The sequence below is a fragment of the Entelurus aequoreus genome, linkage group LG08 (genome assembly GCF_033978785.1).
Source record: "Entelurus aequoreus isolate RoL-2023_Sb linkage group LG08, RoL_Eaeq_v1.1, whole genome shotgun sequence".
NCBI lineage: Eukaryota > Metazoa > Chordata > Actinopteri > Syngnathiformes > Syngnathidae > Entelurus > Entelurus aequoreus.
In genome coordinates, this window is record NC_084738.1 from 46,476,047 (window position 1) to 46,495,491 (window position 19,445).

At 42.6% G+C, this 19,445-nt stretch overlaps 1 protein-coding gene across 3 annotated transcripts in view; it reads left to right on the top strand.

Annotated features, from left to right (window-relative positions):
* The first annotated feature begins 254 nt into the window (after window positions 1–254).
* The window catches only part of chd4a (chromodomain helicase DNA binding protein 4a), a 35,749-nt gene continuing 16,558 nt past the window's right edge, over window positions 255–19,445 (top strand). Inside the window, exons 1-18 of one of the 3 annotated variants that reach the window (XM_062056625.1) lie at window positions 255–473; window positions 832–985; window positions 5,106–5,212; window positions 5,307–5,540; window positions 6,657–6,775; window positions 6,870–7,135; window positions 7,236–7,366; window positions 7,460–7,601; window positions 8,121–8,290; window positions 8,377–8,610; window positions 8,689–8,892; window positions 11,293–11,501; window positions 13,335–13,466; window positions 13,530–13,629; window positions 13,721–13,912; window positions 14,629–14,829; window positions 14,906–15,043; window positions 15,123–15,244. In XM_062056625.1, the coding sequence (XP_061912609.1) occupies window positions 928–985; window positions 5,106–5,212; window positions 5,307–5,540; window positions 6,657–6,775; window positions 6,870–7,135; window positions 7,236–7,366; window positions 7,460–7,601; window positions 8,121–8,290; window positions 8,377–8,610; window positions 8,689–8,892; window positions 11,293–11,501; window positions 13,335–13,466; window positions 13,530–13,629; window positions 13,721–13,912; window positions 14,629–14,829; window positions 14,906–15,043; window positions 15,123–15,244 (2,759 nt within the window). In that variant the 5' untranslated portion in view covers window positions 255–473; window positions 832–927. The remainder of the gene's footprint in view (window positions 474–831; window positions 986–5,105; window positions 5,213–5,306; window positions 5,541–6,656; window positions 6,776–6,869; window positions 7,136–7,235; window positions 7,367–7,459; window positions 7,602–8,120; window positions 8,291–8,376; window positions 8,611–8,688; window positions 8,893–11,292; window positions 11,502–13,334; window positions 13,467–13,529; window positions 13,630–13,720; window positions 13,913–14,628; window positions 14,830–14,905; window positions 15,044–15,122; window positions 15,245–19,445) is intronic. The other 2 variants (XM_062056622.1, XM_062056623.1) reach the window with 2 other exon arrangements.

The window sequence follows — 19,445 nt, forward strand, 5'->3', positions numbered from 1 at the left end:
TCATGACTATTATGGGATGCCAGCAGAGGTGGGAGGGGGGGAGTGTCTCCATGGTAACCCTAGTTACCATGGAGGAGGAGGAGGAGGGGGGGGTGCATGGAGGAATGGGGAAGAGACTCAGGAGAGGGAGGGGGTGAGTTGAATATTATGGTCTGTACGTTGCAAGGTAACTATGCAGAGTGGGGGAGGGGTGACCGAAATGTGTGTGTGCGTGAAGGGGGGGGGGATATTATGGGATGCCTGCCCCCTGATCTCTTTGTGTGTGCGTGCGCGCGCGCGGGGCGTGTGTAGTGTGCGAGGTAGAAGAAGAAGGCGACGACGTCGTGCACACACGCTGCCTCACAAAAAAAAAAAAAAGAAGCGAATATCGTACAAATTGACGGAAAGAACGCCGTTACCTGGAGGAAGCGGCGTCCAGCAAGTATTGATTGATTGGCGGACCCAGGCTGGACTTTTTTTTCTGGCGGCAACTTGTGAGTACTTTTGTGTAGTGTCGAGTTGGAGATTTAAGACGCTCGTCTGCCGGCTTGTCAAGGCTTCAATGTCTTCCTTGTGCGCGGAGACATTTGAAGATAAGAAAGATTGAGCTGGCCTCAAATGTGACGCTCGGCTAGCTAATGCTAATACAATACTAGCACAAACACTTGCTAGTCTTCCAAACAGGACAGGATAAAGTTCCGTTTATTTTCCCGTGTGCTTAGTGTTCGTGTGACTATGCTTTAATTGAGCTCCATTTTCACTTCCGTTTTCTTTTTTTGTTCTTGGGTCCCTTGTGGAATCCTGGCCGGCACCTCGCTGCCAACCCGCACACCCGCTCCTTGGACACTGCAGACTGGGGGCCAGCTCTGGATTATTCTATAAAGTAACTTTTATTTAGTTAGCTAAGCTGTTAGCTAGCTGAATAGAAAAAAGTTTTTGCTGTCCACGATGTCTGGGAGCGAGGATGACAGAGATGATTACGGCGCGGAAGACCGGTTAATGCACGGTAAGGACGAGCTAAAGTGCTAATATCGCTGCTGGCTGTATGCTAACGAGCAGATGTTTTGTCACATTCATATCAATCATGTTCACTTAGCGCCATGCTAGCTGGCTAGCTAGCCGCTAACTACCGGCTTGCTAACGCTAGCACGGCGGATGGCTAGGCTACTCTCTTGTTTGCGATGCTCCTCAATCCTACCACAATACGAAGTGAAATGTCGCCTTGTAACCGTAAACGGACACAATCGACGCCTCACACTGTAGTCATGCTGACACACCGGCATGTTCCCTGGGCCTTGCGCTGGTCGGCTACCGGTTTTTTTTTTACGTATCGATGACAAGATGGAGGCAGCCAGTTAGCTTGGAAGCTGCCAATGACGTCCAGGAACAGATCCCCCTCCTCGTGGCTGGCGCCAACCGAAAGCAAAATAAAATACAAAAAAATAATACAAATACATTTCTACATACGCGATTTCATACTGGAATAAATGTTTTAGTATTGTCGACACACATTCCGTCTTTACAGGTGATATTGGTAGGGCAAGAACAAGTAGCGCCTGGTGCTAGAACGCTAATATTTTATTACATTTTAACTCCATAACGTCCTTTGTTCAGTCAATAGGTCAATGCAGAAACTGTGATCATTACTTTTAAAGCAGTTTAATGCAAATATATATATTTTTTTACAATATTGGCCATATACATAGGTCGTACTTTAACAATGGCAGTATTAAATAATTCAGCATTTAAGTTTAATAATGCAGTGTTATGAATCATCTTGAACTTCTGATGAACAGTTACAGTATTTTTCGGAGTATAAGTCGCTCCGGAGCATAAGTCGCACCGGCCGAAAATGCATAATAAAGAAGGGAAAAAACATATATAAGTCGCACTGGAGTATAAGTCGCATTTTTTGGGTAAATGTATTTGATAAAACCCAACGCCAAGAATAGACATTTGAAAGGCAATTTAAAATAAATAAAGAATAGTGAACAACAGGCTGAATGAGTGTACGTTATATGACGCATAAATAACCAACTGAGAACGTGCCTGGTATCTTAACGTAACATATTATGGCAAGAGTCATTCAAATAACTATAACATATAGAACATGCTATACGTTTACCAATCTGTCACTCATAATCGCTAAATCAGATGAAATCTTAGACGTCTAGTCTCTTACGTGAATGAGCTAAATAATATTATTTGATATTTTACGGTAATGTGTTAATAATTTCACACAAGTCGCCCCTGAGTATAAGTCGTACCCCCGGCCAAACTATGAAAAAAACTGCGACTTATAATCCGAAAAATACGGTAAGTCAATTCAGAATGTTTACATGCACACAGAAAATGCATGAGTGCGGTTGAAACTTAAAAAATAAACCCACATGTAAATATGTGTTCTACTTCGTGTGTGTGTCTATTCTACATTGTAAGTACAGGCAGATTAACACTTGGACTATGCGAAACCAAACCACTCTTGCATATGTACACTTTCAGTCATGGCAATGATGTACTGAAAGGTGTCGGAATCTTGAACCGCTTCATTGACTAGTAAACCGTAAACGTTTTGTTGTTGTTCTTCCTCAAAATGAACTAAATTAACAAAGTGTAGCAGTCCTCTTTTTGCCTGTCCCCTGAGCACAGGTATTCTAGGGTGTTTTCACACTCATTTGATTTATCAATAAATGCAAGCATGATGCATAGAAACAACAAGTTAAATGTACGTCCAGAAGCGTAAATACAGTGATTTAAACATGCCATAATCTATTCATGATCATTATTAGAGTTCAGTGAGGTTGCCTGTAGCGTCGTCTTCTTGCAGCACATCTTTGGATCACTTATATCCCAGAGGCCTGAGCGATAGTGCCTAAAAATAAAATCAGATTTTTTTCACAAAATATGCAATTGATGATTTTTATTAAGATTTTTTTCTCTACCTTTTAAAGAAACCAATGAGTACATATGACAGAGATAACTCAAAATGTGTTTTTCTGTTATTTGATCAAAAACTATTGGTTTGAAATGACACCGCATACGCTGCAACTTAGCAAAATTCTAATTTGAATGTTTTTTAGACCAGATAAAAAAAATACTTTTCAAATAACTAAATTAAAAGATTCCTTTGCAAAGCAACACTTCTGTCTGGAATAATATATTTCTGTTAACAAAATGCAGCATTGGACATTGCATGCAAATAAATAATAATTTCCAACATCGAGATCAATAAGGTGCAAACTTAAAACTTCTTTCTTTAATAAAATACTTCTGTAAATAAAAAATTTAGTATTATACACTCAAATCAAGCAAAACCTTGAGGACTATAATTTCAACAAGTCAAGTGGATAAAGGCAGGCTCTTCCTTCACACATCTTGGCGTAGTGCAGAGCGACTGCTTTAGTGATTGTTCTTCACTGTGCTTATTTCTCATCATACATGGCATCATCCTACATGCTTTTTAAAAAGCTTCTTTTTAGCCATTATTTTGTTTATCTTATTGTTCTCGTAAAGAGTTATTTCCCGCTCTTGACTAGAGGCTTTGGTTTCAGAATGCTAAAATATGTTTGTTGTTCTGCTGCCTTTTTTAAACAAATGTTAGCGTGCAGTCATTTGTTCCACGTCTGTTGCTGCAAAACCAAACTACAGACAACTCTTTTCTTTGGAACAAACGTCTTGCTCTCATTAGCATTAGCCATGTTTTGCTAGGTGTGCTGCTAAGGAAACACGGTGGAGGGTGGAAGCTACAGAAGCTCCTGGGGGCAAAAAGTATGCCAAAGCAAGAAGAGGCAAAAAAAAGTTTTAAATTGGTAAACTCGATAAATAGTCTAGGCCTAATATTCCCTCGTATATGTTTGTATATGTGTACATAAATTCCTAAAATGTCGTTGAAAAAGGAAAAAGCTAAATACACAATACAAGCACTCACATTATGACTAACAGAATGCTAAAAAATATTATGACAGACAACATCAAAAAACTGAATGGAGTTTTAAAACCTTTTGGCTGAATGAAAGAATGTACATAAAAATAATGTTGAATTTGTAATTACTATAATTGATAAAACACTGAATATTAAGAACTCTCCTCTTTACTTCCCACATGACTGTCTCAAGATACATTTTTTACAATAAAGCAAAATGGGACAAAATTGCAACAAACACGGCGAAACATGAATGCAAAGGACAAAAAACACCCACAGATCCATATAATAATCCATATAATATTTTTTCTACAGAACAGAAGCTTGTTGTAGAAGTCTGCTTCCGTGTCCCAGGTTCACTGCTGTAAACAAACCCCACCCACTCTGCTTCTTGCCTCATCTGCTTGGAGCTGCTGTGAGGGAGATCACAGTAATAACCTGTATATCACTCAAAAGCACAGATTCTAACCATTTGAAATACTTTCTATAGTTCAAGACTTACTGTAATTTTGAAAAATGTGCTGCACATCGTATTGGTGGCTCCAGTTTTGATGGTAAAGGTTTAAAATATTAATGTGGAGACGTCCGGTGGACCTGGTTGCGGCCCGTAATTTGCGTAATCTGCACTAGAGAAAACATAGTCTGACGCCGCACACCGCTTATAAACTTTTGAAAGTTTTAAGTTTTTATGTTTTATTTCACCCGTTACTACAAACAGGATTGCATTGTGCATGTGTAAGTGATGCCAGCTATTGTGGCCATGCAACAGTACGCTTCAGCACAATGGGCAGACTTAACTTTCAATTAGTGGGGCTATGTGGTTGCCGTTGTCAGACTATGAAATAAATCCCTACTTTTTCGAAAATGCGGAGCGCTTATACAAAACATGTCTTTCAAGTTTTATGAGTTGTTGTTTGCAAATACTATGCACACCGCTTAGCTTACGGCGTAGACTCTAAAAGCCGTCTTTCTCGTGTTTTGGACGAATGAGATTGCTGAGACAATGTACATACACGTCACATGCCGTCCAATAAAGGCATAAGCTCAACTGAGAGCATGTTTTGATCCGCTGACAAAAACACAATTGTGAATGCAAACTAGACCACACTGAAGTGACAAACTTTCCTCTAAAATTAGCATAACATGCATTCAAGTTATTATATTTGTTCCTGCATGTGTGGCTTGTCCCAACCCTGAACCTCAGATGACGAAGAAGAGATTTCCGAGAATGAGACTCCAAAGGTAAAGAAGAAGAAAAAGGCCAAGAAGAGTCGTGAGAGTAAAAGCAGCAAGCGACGTTCGCGCAGAGAGGTACACATGACTCAACGTTGAGATTAAGGCGAAGAAAGTCGCCATTCAGGTTCCGTCAGCACAAACATCTGTGCTGTTGCTCTCTGCCTTCCAGGAACTCCCCATCAGCTCGCCGGAGCACATGGACGTGGGCAGGGCCGAGGCGCCGGAGGACGGCAGCCATGCTCAGCGCTCGGACAGCGAGGGCAGCGACTACACTCCAGGTCGCAAGAAAAAGAAGCGTGCCACTAGCAGTAAGGACAAGAAACGCAGCGGTGCCGAACGTAGCTCCAAGAAAAAGGAGCCCGAGCCAGAGGAGGACGATGACGACGACGATGACGACTTCTCGGTGAGGAAAGCCAGATGATCGATTTTGTTAGCGCCTGAATGGATGACTACTAGTTTGACTAAATAGTTAGCTGGACGTCCCGCCTGTGGAGGAACTTGTGTGCGGACTGTCCTCTTCTTGCTGTGGTTGAAATGTCCACTTTTGGCTAGTGGATATTTGCTTGGAGAATATTTGCCAATGAGGATGCTGCATGAATGTGGTGAATTTTACACTTCTGATGAATATTTTGGTTGTCCTGATACACCGAATTGTGCAGGCATGTTTGAGTGTTAATCAGTCAGAATGCCATTAGTTGTCTCTGTGTCAAAGAGAAATAATTAAACAAAGTAATCCATATACGTTAGATCAGCTTAATAAACCTCAGATAGTGTAAAAATTGGTGGACAAAATGTGTCTCACGTTGAAGATATATTCTTGAATTTGACCTTTTTTGAAGTGTGTTTAATATCCAACATATCTTAATAGATTTGGGAATTTATTTCTGAATTCTTTAGCCATGGCCTTTTTTGTCTTTGTCTCACCTGTCATGGAGGTCGGCCAGTTGGTGATGTGATGAGCGATGCTTAAACAAAGAGCTGCTGCAGCCAATAGGGGGCCTCCTACTTAATGACACTTACTCTGATGCAGAGGGGGGGAGTTTGCATGTGTGTCTGGAGTGTGTAATGCATATATGCAGTTTCCTTGGCAACCTGTCTAGCGCTACACACCGTGCTGTGTTCTTGACCATTTTTTCTGTTTAGGGTAGAAAAACACATTTTCATTAATTTGCGGCACTGCCTTGAGCGCAGTTTTTCAGGCTACTACTTTAAGGTGACACATTGGGACCATAGATTTGGAGAATTTTATGTCTAAATGCAAAGAATGTGTTTTATGGTTGGAAAATACTGCCTTTTGTTTTTTCAGTTGTACCTCTTTATGACAGATGAAACAAACACTGACAGTCTTGGTTTTTAATGATTTGGTATCTGATTAATTGGTTTGTTTTTGTGAGATAATGCTGGATTGATAAGATCATGTCGATCCTGTCTGACATTGGTGGTTTATAGCACTAAAAAAATGACAAGATAAATCTAATATTTGATTGCCAATACATGTGCCTTTTGCCGCTTCTTGCAGGAGCCAAAGTCGTCCTCCCAGCTGCTGGATGACTGGGGCATGGAGGACATCGATCACGTTTTCTCAGAAGAGGACTACCGTTCTCTGACAAACTACAAGGCCTTCAGTCAGTTTGTCAGGTAAATAGTCACATCCTAACCATGTTGGACAATAACTGGCCGTTTGATAATTAGCTTAATAGTAGAAATTATCTGATGTGCCCTTCCTCTACAGGCCTCTCATCGCAGCCAAGAACCCCAAAATCGCAGTGTCTAAGATGATGATGGTTCTGGGAGCAAAGTGGCGGGAGTTTAGCACCAACAACCCTCTGAGGGGAGCGGCTGCCGCCAACGCTGCTCTGGCCACAGCAAATGTACCAGCTGCTGTTGACAATATGGTGGCAGAGGCTGCACCGCCCCCCGCGCCAGTTCCAGCCCCAGTAGAACCCCAGCCGCCCCCCGCGCCTCCTCTCCGCAAGGCCAAGACCAAGGAAGGCAAAGGTACGATTTGTGTATGAGCCCACCCGATTACGGCTGCAGCGTTTATCGCCACAATCTCTGCCGTGCTCAACTGACTGCAGCTTTCTGTTGGCTCCTGCAGGTCCTAACGCCCGCAAAAAGTCTAAGGCTGCATCTAAACCTCCAGAGAAAAAAAACAACGCAAAGACCAAGAAAGTGGCTCCGCTGAAAATCAAACTCGGAGGCTTCAATAGCAAGAGGAAACGCTCATCGGTATGAGCCATCTCCTGTCACACATCATACCGGGAGGCAGCTGAGGAGCGTGTAGATAAATATCACTTAACTTGGCTTCTTGTCTGTGCTCAGAGCGAAGAGGACGAGCCCGACGTGGACAGCGACTTTGAGGACGGCAGCATGAACAGCATCTCCGTCTCAGAAGGCTCCAACAGCCGCAGCAGTCGCAGCAAAAAGAAGCCTTCGTCCAAGGCCAAACCCAAGAGGAAGAAAGGTTTGTTGTCCAAATCCACGTTCTCACCAAGTGCTTCATTGTGCTTTGGAATGGCGATGACTAAAGTGACGACATAGTGTAGCGACACTGAATTTAAAAAAGAAAAAAAAAAGAAAGGAGGAAGGGAAGGCCTCACAGGAAAAACAAACAATGCAAGACCTCTTTCTTTTGGACCTGTGGCGCTGTTGTCTACAATATACAATACAATGGTCGACAGGCTGTATATACTGTATGTACTTGGACATGTACATGGAAACATCAGATATTAAGATTAAAGTTTCAATGATTGTCACACACACACTAGTTGTGGTGAAATTTGTCCTCTGCATTTGTCCCATCCCATTGGGGAGCAGTGGGCAGCAGCGGCGCCGCGCCCAAGAATCATTTTGGTGATTTAACCCCCAACTCCATGTTGGTTAGGCCAGCAGCAGGAGGAACATTTAAAGTTGTGTAGAGGTAAGCTTGTTCATGGGGGACAAGAGTCACATGGTCTAAGTGGTGTATCTGTCTCTGGCCCAGAAGCTGAGGACGGGGACGGATACGAGACAGACCATCAGGATTACTGCGAGGTGTGTCAGCAGGGTGGCGAGATCATTCTGTGCGACACGTGTCCTAGAGCTTACCACATGGTCTGTCTGGACCCTGACATGGAGAAAGCTCCCGAGGGTACCTGGAGCTGCCCGCACTGTGTAAGCAGCGAGCACTCTTTCGTGTCCTGCCTCCTGCGCCTTGTCTGTTTTTGGAAAGAACTGAACAGTCCTGTTCCGGTCTTAAGGAGAAAGAGGGCATCCAGTGGGAGGCGAGGGAGGAACCCTCGGAAGGCGAGGAGGACATCGGGGATGCCGGAGAGATGGAAGAAGATGACCACCATATGGAGTTCTGCCGGGTGTGCAAGGACGGAGGAGAGCTGCTATGCTGCGACTCGTGCCCGTCGTCCTACCACATCCATTGCCTCAACCCGCCTCTCCCTGAGATCCCCAATGGAGAATGGATCTGTCCCCGCTGCCTGGTAAGTTCTGCTAATGCAGGAGGGTGCCATGTTGTTCTTTTTTAAGCCCAAATTTGACTGTTATCGCTCTCCCTCCAGTCTGCTCCAATGAAGGGAAAGGTCCAGAAGATCTTGACATGGCAGTGGGGCGAGCCTCCTCCCCCGACACCTGTGCCCCGCCCACCAGACCTCGCGGCTGACGCACCCGACCCCGCCCCGCTGGCAGGGCGACCGGAGCGAGAGTTCTTTGCCAAATGGTCCAACATGTCATACTGGCACTGCTCTTGGGTCACTGAACTGCAGGTATGTGGTGAAACAAGCCTCATGCACACACACACAGTCCACCGTTTACTGTATATTAGAAGTGCGTCAACAAATATCGACAATAAAATTTGATGTCAACATTCGTCGTGATGTCATGACTAATTTTTCCGAAGGAATGCAAATCAGCGCCGCCACTTACAACATCTCAGGTGAGAACATGTAATATGTGGGAACATTTCCTCCTATTCTTGTGAATACATGAATACCTTGCTCATTTTGTAATGCACATCTTGTTTTTATGACACTACCTCTTTGATACGAGAGCATTTAAAGCGGGGGAATGTCGGACGTCTGGGGAATACTATAGCTTGTTACTTAGCTAGCAAGCTAACCGGTGTGGAACAAGGTTGCGTCATTTTAGCCAAAGTCTGCCAGCTAAACTTTGTCTAAATAAATTCAAGTACTCTTTGTATAGAACTTCAGGTGTAAACAATGTCAATTTGTAGTGCAATGAAGAAAGGCATGATAACAAACGTCAATCTCACACGCACACAACACAAAAAATATTAGGCACCAATGCGCTAATATTAGGGATGTAAATCTCTTTGTGATGGACAATTCGATTCTAATCTCAATACATGGGTTACGATGCAATTAAAAAATTATTTTGTTTAACGGAACGATTCGATGCATTAGAGTTTTAGCATATTAACGATTTGATTCTATGGTCAACATTTGATAATGGACACATTCTTTTTTTTTAAACCATAAAATAAACATTCCTTCCTGTGCATACGCTCCTCCTCATGCCTCATGTTAGAGGATGAATAGTTAGGACCCTGCCACCATGTGCTCAGACTAGATCTGTCCAAGCTAAGTCTATGAGCATGAACTGATGAAAACTACTCGAATGAGAGGCCAAAGTCTTCTAACACAACTGATCCGTTGAATGTCATGAGAATAACAATAACCTGATGAGAACAGCCATAAGCGCATTTATCTTCAAATAAATAAAAAAAGCACATTCTGTAAATGTGACATGCTTCCAGCATTTTCACATTTGTAAAACACAACATATACCCGCAAAGATGTTGAAATAAAGTAAAAAGGCAAATGGGTCACATTTAAAACATATTTATTTTTTCACAAGTCAAGTCAGTGTCGTCATAGACAAGTTCAAGCCAATGGCTTGATTTGGGGGCCGAACGTTCGGGACAAGGATAAAGAGTGACATCTATTGTGGAGGTGAAAGGCCGTTTTGAATATTGCCAGAAAAGACAGCAAGATAAGAAGATTGAGCCTGTTGTATGAGAACGTTACATTTTGTGAAATAAATAAAGACAAAATGGGAATCTGTCTGAGCCACTATTACTTCAGATGTTACACTATTGACGGACGGCACAGCTCTGAGACGGTCCGCGGTGTTGATGTATCATATCTTGCGGGTAATTATTTGGCGGGCAGCCGTGAATCTTGCGTTGTTTTAAAGATTAACCGTCTGATTGCTGGTCTCGTGCAACACCCCGTCCATGTATCTACGTTTATTCTCGTCTCAAGTTATGTAAGTAACATAAGCGCGTGACTCTTTTCACGGACAACCCTGGCTCTCTTGTCGTTTTTAAAGATAAAAAGCGTTTGGCGCGATAACCAGTTTGTGTTTACACTCGATTAACCTAAGGATTCACTGTTGAATTTTATCGATCGAGGGGGCTGTAACCAACGTAGCCGACCCGGTCACCTCTCGAACCAAACGCCTTTCTCTGAGCTCCTCCACAATGACAGAGCTTCTCAACCTATCTCTAAGCGAGAGCCCGCCACTCGACAAAGGAAACTCATTTTGGCCGCTTGACCCGTGACCTTGTCCTTTCGGTCATAATCCAAAGCTCATGACCATAGGTGAGGATAGGAACGTAGATCAACCAGTAAGTTGAGAGCTTTGCCTACCGGCTCAGCTCCTTTTTCGCCACGATGGACCAATGCAGGGTCTGCATCACTGCACCGATCCGTCTGCCGATCGAAGGTACTTTGAACTCCTACACCTGGGGCAGGATCTTGTCCTCAACCCGGAGACGACACTCCACCCTTTTTCGGGCAAGAACCGTTGACTCGGACTTGAAAGTGCTGGTTTTCATCCCAATCGATTCACACTCAGCTGCGAACCGCCAAAGATTAATAGTTATTTTCATTTTGTAACAGCCAAATGAGCAGCATAGTTACAGTATAAATAAAGAAAATGAATAAGATGGATGAGCCATCTTTGTCGTTAGTAAGCGCATGCCTAAAAAAAACTTCAAGCTAAATTTAAAAGTTCATGGCTCAATCAGAACCAATGAATATGACGATGCTTTATAATCAGATTTGTCGACTAATCGTTAACATAGTCGTTAGTTGCAGCCCTACTGTATATACTTAACAACATCTTGTCCGCCTTTCCGCCAGCTGGAACTCCACTGTCAGGTGATGTTCAGGAACTACCAGAGAAAGAACGACATGGACGAGCCACCTCCCATTGACTTTGGTGATGGTGAGGAAGACAAGAGTGTCAAGAGGAAGAACAAGGATCCCATGTACGCAAAGCTGGAGGAGAAGTACCTCCGGTTTGGAATAAAGATGGAGTGGCTGATGATCCACCGCATCCTGAACCACAGGTCAGAACAATCATTACAGCTTTTTATCTAATGTTCCTTACATGTAGGGCTGGGCGATATGGCCTTTTTTTAATATCTCGATATTTTTGGGCCAAGTCACGATACACTATATATATTGCGATATTTTGCCTTAGCCTTGAATAAACACTTGATGCATATAATCACAGCAGTATGATGATTCTATGTGTCTACATTAAAATATTCTTCTTCATACTGCATTAATATATGCTACTTTAAAACTTTCATGCAGAGAAGGAAATCACAACTAAAAAAATGATTATTTTTTTCATACGTTGTTGATCTGGAAAAGTTTGCCTTGGCATTTTGATGGTGTGGGTGTGTGGCACCGAACGGAGATGTTGACATGCAGAGTAAGCACTCTTCATTCTCTAGGTAGTGTGTGTGTGACAATCATTGGTACTTTAACTTTAACTTTAACAGGTGACTTTTCAAATGATGCTACATATTAGCAGTAATGCTACTTTTTATAGCAACGCTTTTTCCCCCACACTTGACAAATTACGGTTGTCTGTTCGACATATTCCCACTAGAAGCCAAACCACCGCAAGACGATGGACCCCCTGCTGTTTTTTTGGGGAATTAATTATTCCTTCATTTGTTACCAGATTCGCACCTTCTCTCTCTCTCGTATTACCACTCCGCTAGCATCACAGCTAACGTTACCCATGCTGCTACCTCTTTGCTGCGCGAGGGCGTATACGTATGTGACGTATGTCGTGACAGTATGTGACGTGTGTAAGAAGGTGCGGTTGTCTGTCCGTGAGAAGGAGACACAGGAAAGAGCGAGGAGAGCTTGAATTGTAATGCCAGCAGCTAAAAGCAACTGCGTGAGAACGTATACTCTAATATCACAATATAGTCATTTTCTATATCGCAATTTTCTATATTGCACAGAGACAAACCCGCGATATATCGCGTATATTGATATATCACCCAGCCCTAGTCTACATTAAAACATTCTTGTTCATACTGCATTAATATATGCTCATTTTAAACTTTCATGCAGAGAGGGAAATCACAACTAAGTCAATTTAGCAAAACTGTATTTATTAAACAGTTATTAAGCAGTGGCACAAACATTCATGTCATTTCAAAACAGAAAGTGCAAGATTGTCAGAGATATTTTAAAACAAGCTATTAGTGCACTTTTGTGCATGATGTCACTAAGATGACATATCAAAACAACACTAAATTAAAGTGCACTTTTTGTACAGAACGCCACTACAATAGTTTAAAACAAATAAAGTGCACTTTTGTGCATGATACACAAGATATTTCAATAAGTGTCAAACAAAAATTAGCTGCATAATAGGAAATCAAATAGCAGTGCTGCTACTTTTGTAGCAACGCTTTTGCTGCATAATTGTTCGACATATTCCCGCTTGAAGCCAAACCACCGCCAAACGATGCACCCCGTGCTGTTTTTCTTGGGAATTAATTATTCCTCCATTTGTTACCAGATTGGCACCTTCTTTCTCTCGTATTACCACTTGCAATGCACCGTTAGCATCACAGCTAATGTTACCCATGTAGCTACCTCTCTGCTTGGGGAGGGCGTGTGACGTTACATGCGTGACGTATGTAAGAAGGTGCGCTTGTTTATGTCTCTGTGAGAAGAAGAGACAAGAAAGAGTGGGAAACGCATGCAGTCTAATGCCCGCAGCTAAAAGCAACTGCGTTAGAACATATACTCGAATATCAAGATATAGTCATTATCTATATCGAACAGAGACAAACCCGCGATATATCGATGTATCGCCCAGCCCTACTTACATGGTTCTTTTATTTAAATTGTTTCTTTGTTTCTTGCAGCGTGGACCGAAAAAATAACGTGCACTACCTGATTAAGTGGCGTGAGCTGGCGTACGACCAGGCCACCTGGGAAGCGGATGACATGGACGTTCCTGAGTTTGACACCTACAAAGTGCAGTATTGGAACCACAGGTACATAAACCTGGTGCTGTGATGCATTCACTGTCAGCTCACCGACACCTGCTTCTCTTTCAGAGAGCTGATGATGGGTGATGACGGGAAACCTGGGAAGAAGATCAAGGTCAAAGGTCGTGTGAAGCGTCCAGACAGACCTCCAGAGAACCCCGTGGTTGATGTACGCTCACTTTTTGGCTTGTACGAGTTTTGTGCTCACGAGTTAGTCTATGGCTGCCTGCCGCTTACCAGTCTGTCCCTCGCGTCACCAGCCCACCATCAAGTTTGAACGTCAGCCAGAGTACTTAGACACCACGGGGGGAACGCTGCACCCCTACCAGCTGGAGGGGCTCAACTGGCTGCGCTTCTCCTGGGCTCAGGGTACCGACACCATCTTGGCTGACGAAATGGGCTTGGGCAAGACGGTCCAGACCGCCGTCTTCCTCTACTCACTGTATAAAGAGGTGGGCTGCGTTTGGTTGTTAATTTTGCTTTAGTTGAACGTTTTTAGTGTTTTTGTCGCCATGACAACACAGACCTATATGTGATGGCAGAGATTGTTGTGGCTTGCTGGCATTCTACTGGCCTGCTGCCACCCAGCCATTTTGTGTAAAGCAGATGGAATCTGTCAACATTAATAATTCTATCGCTCACTCTGATGCTGTGTGAGGCTGCTGCCACCCAAAGGTGGGAGGCCAAATTGCACCTCAGTGCAGCACAACATCAGGGAAGTTTCTGGTATGGCTTCTTTACGGATAGTTTGTTTTTGAGTCTGCAACACTTTTCTTTTTTTAAGAAAACTTTTTTTTGGCACGGTTGGGAGAGTGGCCGTGCCAGCAACCTGAGGGTTCCCGGTTCGATCCCCACCTTCTACCAACCTCGTCACGTCCGTTGTGTCCTTGAGCAAGACACTTGCATGGCAGCTCCCGCCATCAGTGTGTGAATGTGGAAATAGTGTCAAAGCGCTTTGAGTACCTTGAAGGTAGAAAAGCGGTATAAGTATAACCCATTTACCATTTTTATGGAAATTACACAAGCAAAAAAACCTTTTGGACATTTTTGTGGAACAACCATTCAGCTACAAATCTTTTCAGTTTTATTTCCAATTTACTTGATCAGCTGTGAGCATGTGTCTATTAAACCACATTTCTTGTGTTGACTTATCACACTGCACCCTAAGGGTCACTCCAAGGGTCCATTCCTCGTCAGCGCTCCGCTCTCCACTATCATCAACTGGGAGAGAGAGTTTGAGATGTGGGCGCCGGATATATATGTGGTGACGTACGTGGGCGACAAGGACAGCAGGGCCGTCATCAGAGAGAACGAGTTCTCCTTTGAGGACAACGCCATCCGAGGAGGGAAGAAAGTCTTTAAGATGAAGGTGGGAGCAGATGGTGGCAAACAACATGTGGTGGTGATGATAAGCTCGCTGATCTTTTGTAATTTTCCAAAAACAGAAAGACTCTTCTATAAAGTTCCATGTGCTGCTGACGTCCTACGAGCTGATCACCATCGACATGGCCATCTTGGGCTCTATTGACTGGGCCTGTTTGGTGGTAGATGAAGCTCACAGGCTAAAAAACAACCAGTCCAAGGTATACACACACATCACCAGTTTTTTTCCTTCCCTTGTTATCTGACCTAAATAAAGTAAAATGTGTTTGCTTGTTGCAGTTTTTCCGGATCTTGAACAATTACCCTCTGCAGCACAAGCTGCTTCTCACTGGAACTCCGCTGCAAAACAACTTGGAGGAACTTTTCCATCTGCTCAACTTCCTCACGCCAGAGAGGTTCAGGTAGGCAGAACTTTGTTTGGTTGCTCCTCTGAGTGAGGTCGTCTTGTCCCTCCACTTTTGGCTTTATGACGTTACTAGCGCTGTAGCGATTACAGGTATTAATGATGAACTGCAGTTCAACTCCTGCCAAATAGTATTACTATTTCAAATTAAAATGTTCGTAAACAATGATCAATAAATTCACTTAGATAAACTCACGGACTAATGATACTACTCATTTCCTTGAGACGAAAGCTAAAGCACTAATCGCTAGCAAGAAGCTGACGGGGTAGGGATGCAGCGATTAATAATTTTTTCCATTAACCATGATTAAGAAAGTCATTTTTATTTAATCGCAAAGGCTCCACTACACCGTGTGTGTTACGCTGGTATGGTATTTTCGGCACAACCTGCATAGAACAAAGACAGAGTTGCACCATCTGTGCATGCCTTAATATGCACCTATTGAGAAATGCGTACAGAGTATGCTACATTCAAATAAAAATGGCAGCAGGACAGGGCAACAAACTTCCCACCCAAAAAAAGCTTAGGGTACTTAAAAAAATTACCATTAAGACAATGACTCACCCATTTTCCAAATCTGCCAAAAGAAAGTTTCGGTTCGGGGCTCTTCTTACTAGACCGTTGATAGCCAAGCATGAAAAAAATAGACATAATTTATTACCTATCCTAAATCTTTCCTATGATGTCACATTTGTCACTTAATTGACATACACGATTGCAGCTGAGATAGGCTCCGGCGACCCCAAAAGGGACAAGCGGTAGAGAATAGATGGATGGATGGTAACCAATTGTCTTGTGAGATTTCCGCTGGCTGGTGCAAGTTTAGTATTGGAGGAAAAAACAGCAGGCAAGAACTCTTTTTATTTAAACACTGAGTAGATTCTCTCTCCCACACACTTGCTGTTAAGAATTTAAAAACCAACCACACAATTCCTGTCTTCACAATAAAGGTGCCTAAACATATAAAGAAGCTACGGTGTTAGACTCCAAATGTCCCGTTGTGTGAATATTTCAGCTTAAAATCAAAAAAAGACAATGCCCGACCTAGTTTTTCCTACTGGGAAAAAATTTACAAAAAGTTCAGTATTTAAGTTAAATGTTTGCTCACAGAAATTAGTCCATTTTATTTATTGTTGTTTTTTTAATTTAACTTCCAATTACAGTACAGTGATCAAAAAAATTTGCAGTAATGAGATATAAAAGTTTATATTCTTGAATTGGTTAATCGCGTAGTTATATAATATGATTACATTACATAATAAACACTGTATAGTTTTTAATTGATGTCTTTAGTTTAAGATCATGATGTAGCTCTGAGTTTGTCTGCAGGGATCAAATATCAGTGTTGGCACTAGGAATCTTCAAAATGGGGTCCCAGGGACCCCATCAAGTCATAAAAATGGGGTCCCACATAGGGCTGGGCGATATATCGATATACGCGATATATCGCGGGTTTGTCTCTGTGCGTTATAGAAAATGACTATATCGTGATATTCGAGTATACATTCTCACGCAGTTGCTTTTAGCTGCTGGCATTACAATTCAAGCTCTCCTCGCTCTTTCCTGTGTCTCATTCTCACAGACAGACAAGCGCACCTTCTTACACATGTCACATACTGTCACGTCATACGTCACATACGTATACGCCCTCGCGCAGCAAAGAGGTAGCAGCATGGGTAACGTTAGCTGTGATGCTAGCAGTGCGGTGCGAGTGGTAATACAAGAGAGAGAAGGTGCGAATCTAGTAACAAATGAAGGAATAATTAATTCCCCCAAAAAACAGCAGGGGGTCCATCGTCTGGCGGTGGTTTGGCTTCAAGTGGGAATATGTCGAACAGACAACCGTACTTTGTCAAGTGTGGGGCGAAAGCGTTGCTATAAAAAGTAGCATTACTGCTAATATGTAGCATCATTTGGAAAGTCACCCGCTAGAGCAATGTTTTTCAACCTTTTTTTAACCAAGGCACATTTTCTTCATTAAAAAATACAGAGGCACACCACCAGCAGAAAAGGTTAAAAAAATGAAACTCCACCAGGTTGTCGTGCCTTATCTTGAGTTTGTTGTTGTTTCCTGTGTGTAGTGCTTTAGTTTCGGTCTTGCGCTGTTATTTTGGTGACCCTTCCTTTTTTGGTGGTGTTCTCCTATAGCAGCTCCATGCCTTCCTTTGAGCGCTATTGCCCGCACCTGCTTTGTTTTTTCGCAATCAAGACTATTGAAGTTGTGCGTACGCTATCCTTCTTTGTGGGGACATTGTTGATTGTCATGTCATGTACGGGATGTGCTTTGTGGACGCCGTCTTTGCTCCACACGCTGTAAGTTTTTGCTGTCGTCCAGCATTCTGTTTTTGTTGACTTTGTAGCCAGTTCAGTTTTACTTTTGTTTTACATAGCCATCCCTATGCTTCCGTGCCTTTTCCTAGCGGGACTTGCCTTTTGTTGATTTTTGGTTTAAGCGTTACTTACCTTTTTACCTGCACGCTGTGCTCTGCATATTGGGATCACGACAAACCATCCTCGACACATTCCGACTTCTACAAAGCTATGAACTACCTGCTGCCACCTACTGATATGGAGTATTACATGGTTACCCTGCCAAGCTCTACACAGCACAGGCACTAGACAACGGCACATTGTTATGATTATTGATTTGCAAAAAATATTTTTGGGACCAATTAGGTGAAGTTGTATAATTTCCCACGGCACACCAGGCAATATTTCACGACACACTAGTGTGCCGCGGCATAGTGATTGAAAACCACTGCGCTAGAGAATGAACAGTGCTTACTCCGCACGTCAACATTTCCGTTCGGTGCCACACCAACAAAATGCAGAGGCAACCATTTCCACATCAACACCGTATGAAAAAAAAAAAAAGACATAAGGAACGACATAAGGAGATAACGTCCGCCGGAACCTACCACATAGCGAAGGATGTACACAATTAGATTTCCTATTATGCAGCTCATTTTTATTGGACAGTTATTGAAATATCTTGTGTGACATCATGCACAAAAGTGCACTTTATTTGTTTTAAACTATTGTAGTGGCATTCTTTACAAAAAGTGCACTTTAATTTAGTGTTTTGATTTGTCATCTTGAGGACATCATGCACAAAAGTGCACTAATAGCTTGTTTTAAAATGTCTCTGACAAGCTTGCACGTTCTGTTTTGAAATGACATGAATGTTTGTGCCACTGCTTAATAACTGTTTAATAAATACAGTTTTGGTAAATTGACTTAGGTGTGATTTCCCTCTCTGCATGCAAGTTTAAAATGAGCATATATGAATGCAGTATGAACAAGAATGTTTTAATGTAGACACATAGAATCATCATACTGCTGTGATTATATGCATCAAGTGTTCATTCAAGGCTAAGGCAAAATAACGCGATATATATCGTGTATCGCGATATGGCCTAAAAATATTGAGATATTAAAAAAAGGCCATATCGCCCAGCCCTAGTCCCACAGTAAATTTATGGGGTCCCACTTTTTTGTAACTGTTTTGAAAACAAATGATAAATGTATGCACTATCCTGTTATATATCACATTCTATATCGACCTATAATAAATAAATAATTAATTTGACCTGGCAAATATACCGTATTTTCCAGGCCATAGGGCGCACCGGATTATAAGGCGCAGTGCCCGTGAATGGTCTATTTAAAAGAATGTTCCAATAATTAGGCGCACCCTATTATAAGCCGCATTAAAGGAGTCTTATTATTACGATTTTTTTCTAAATGTAAAAGGCTTCCTTGTGGTCTACATAACATGTAATGGTGGTTCTTTGGTCAAAAGATAATCGGACCATCTTCAAGACGCTTTCTGACGGTCGCTTCAGGATGCGCCGTTCTGTGGGCGGTCTTATTTACGTGGCTCACCTTCGGCAGCGTCTTCTCCCCGTCATCTTTGTTGTAGCGGTGTAGCATGCAAGGACGGGAGTGGAAGAAGTGTCAAAAGATGGAACTAACTGTTTTAATGACATTCAGACTTTACTTCGATCAACAACGGAGCAACGTCTCCTCATCCGGAAACAACCACACCGGAAATGTGTCCCGTGAAAAACCGTCCGACCGGAACTCTAATAACTAAAGTTCCTTGGGTGAATAATGTAAACTCACTATACCGGTAGTTGTGGCACCTTCATGGCGAGTTTACTGACAGCTATAAGTAAGAACTTTACACTACTTTATA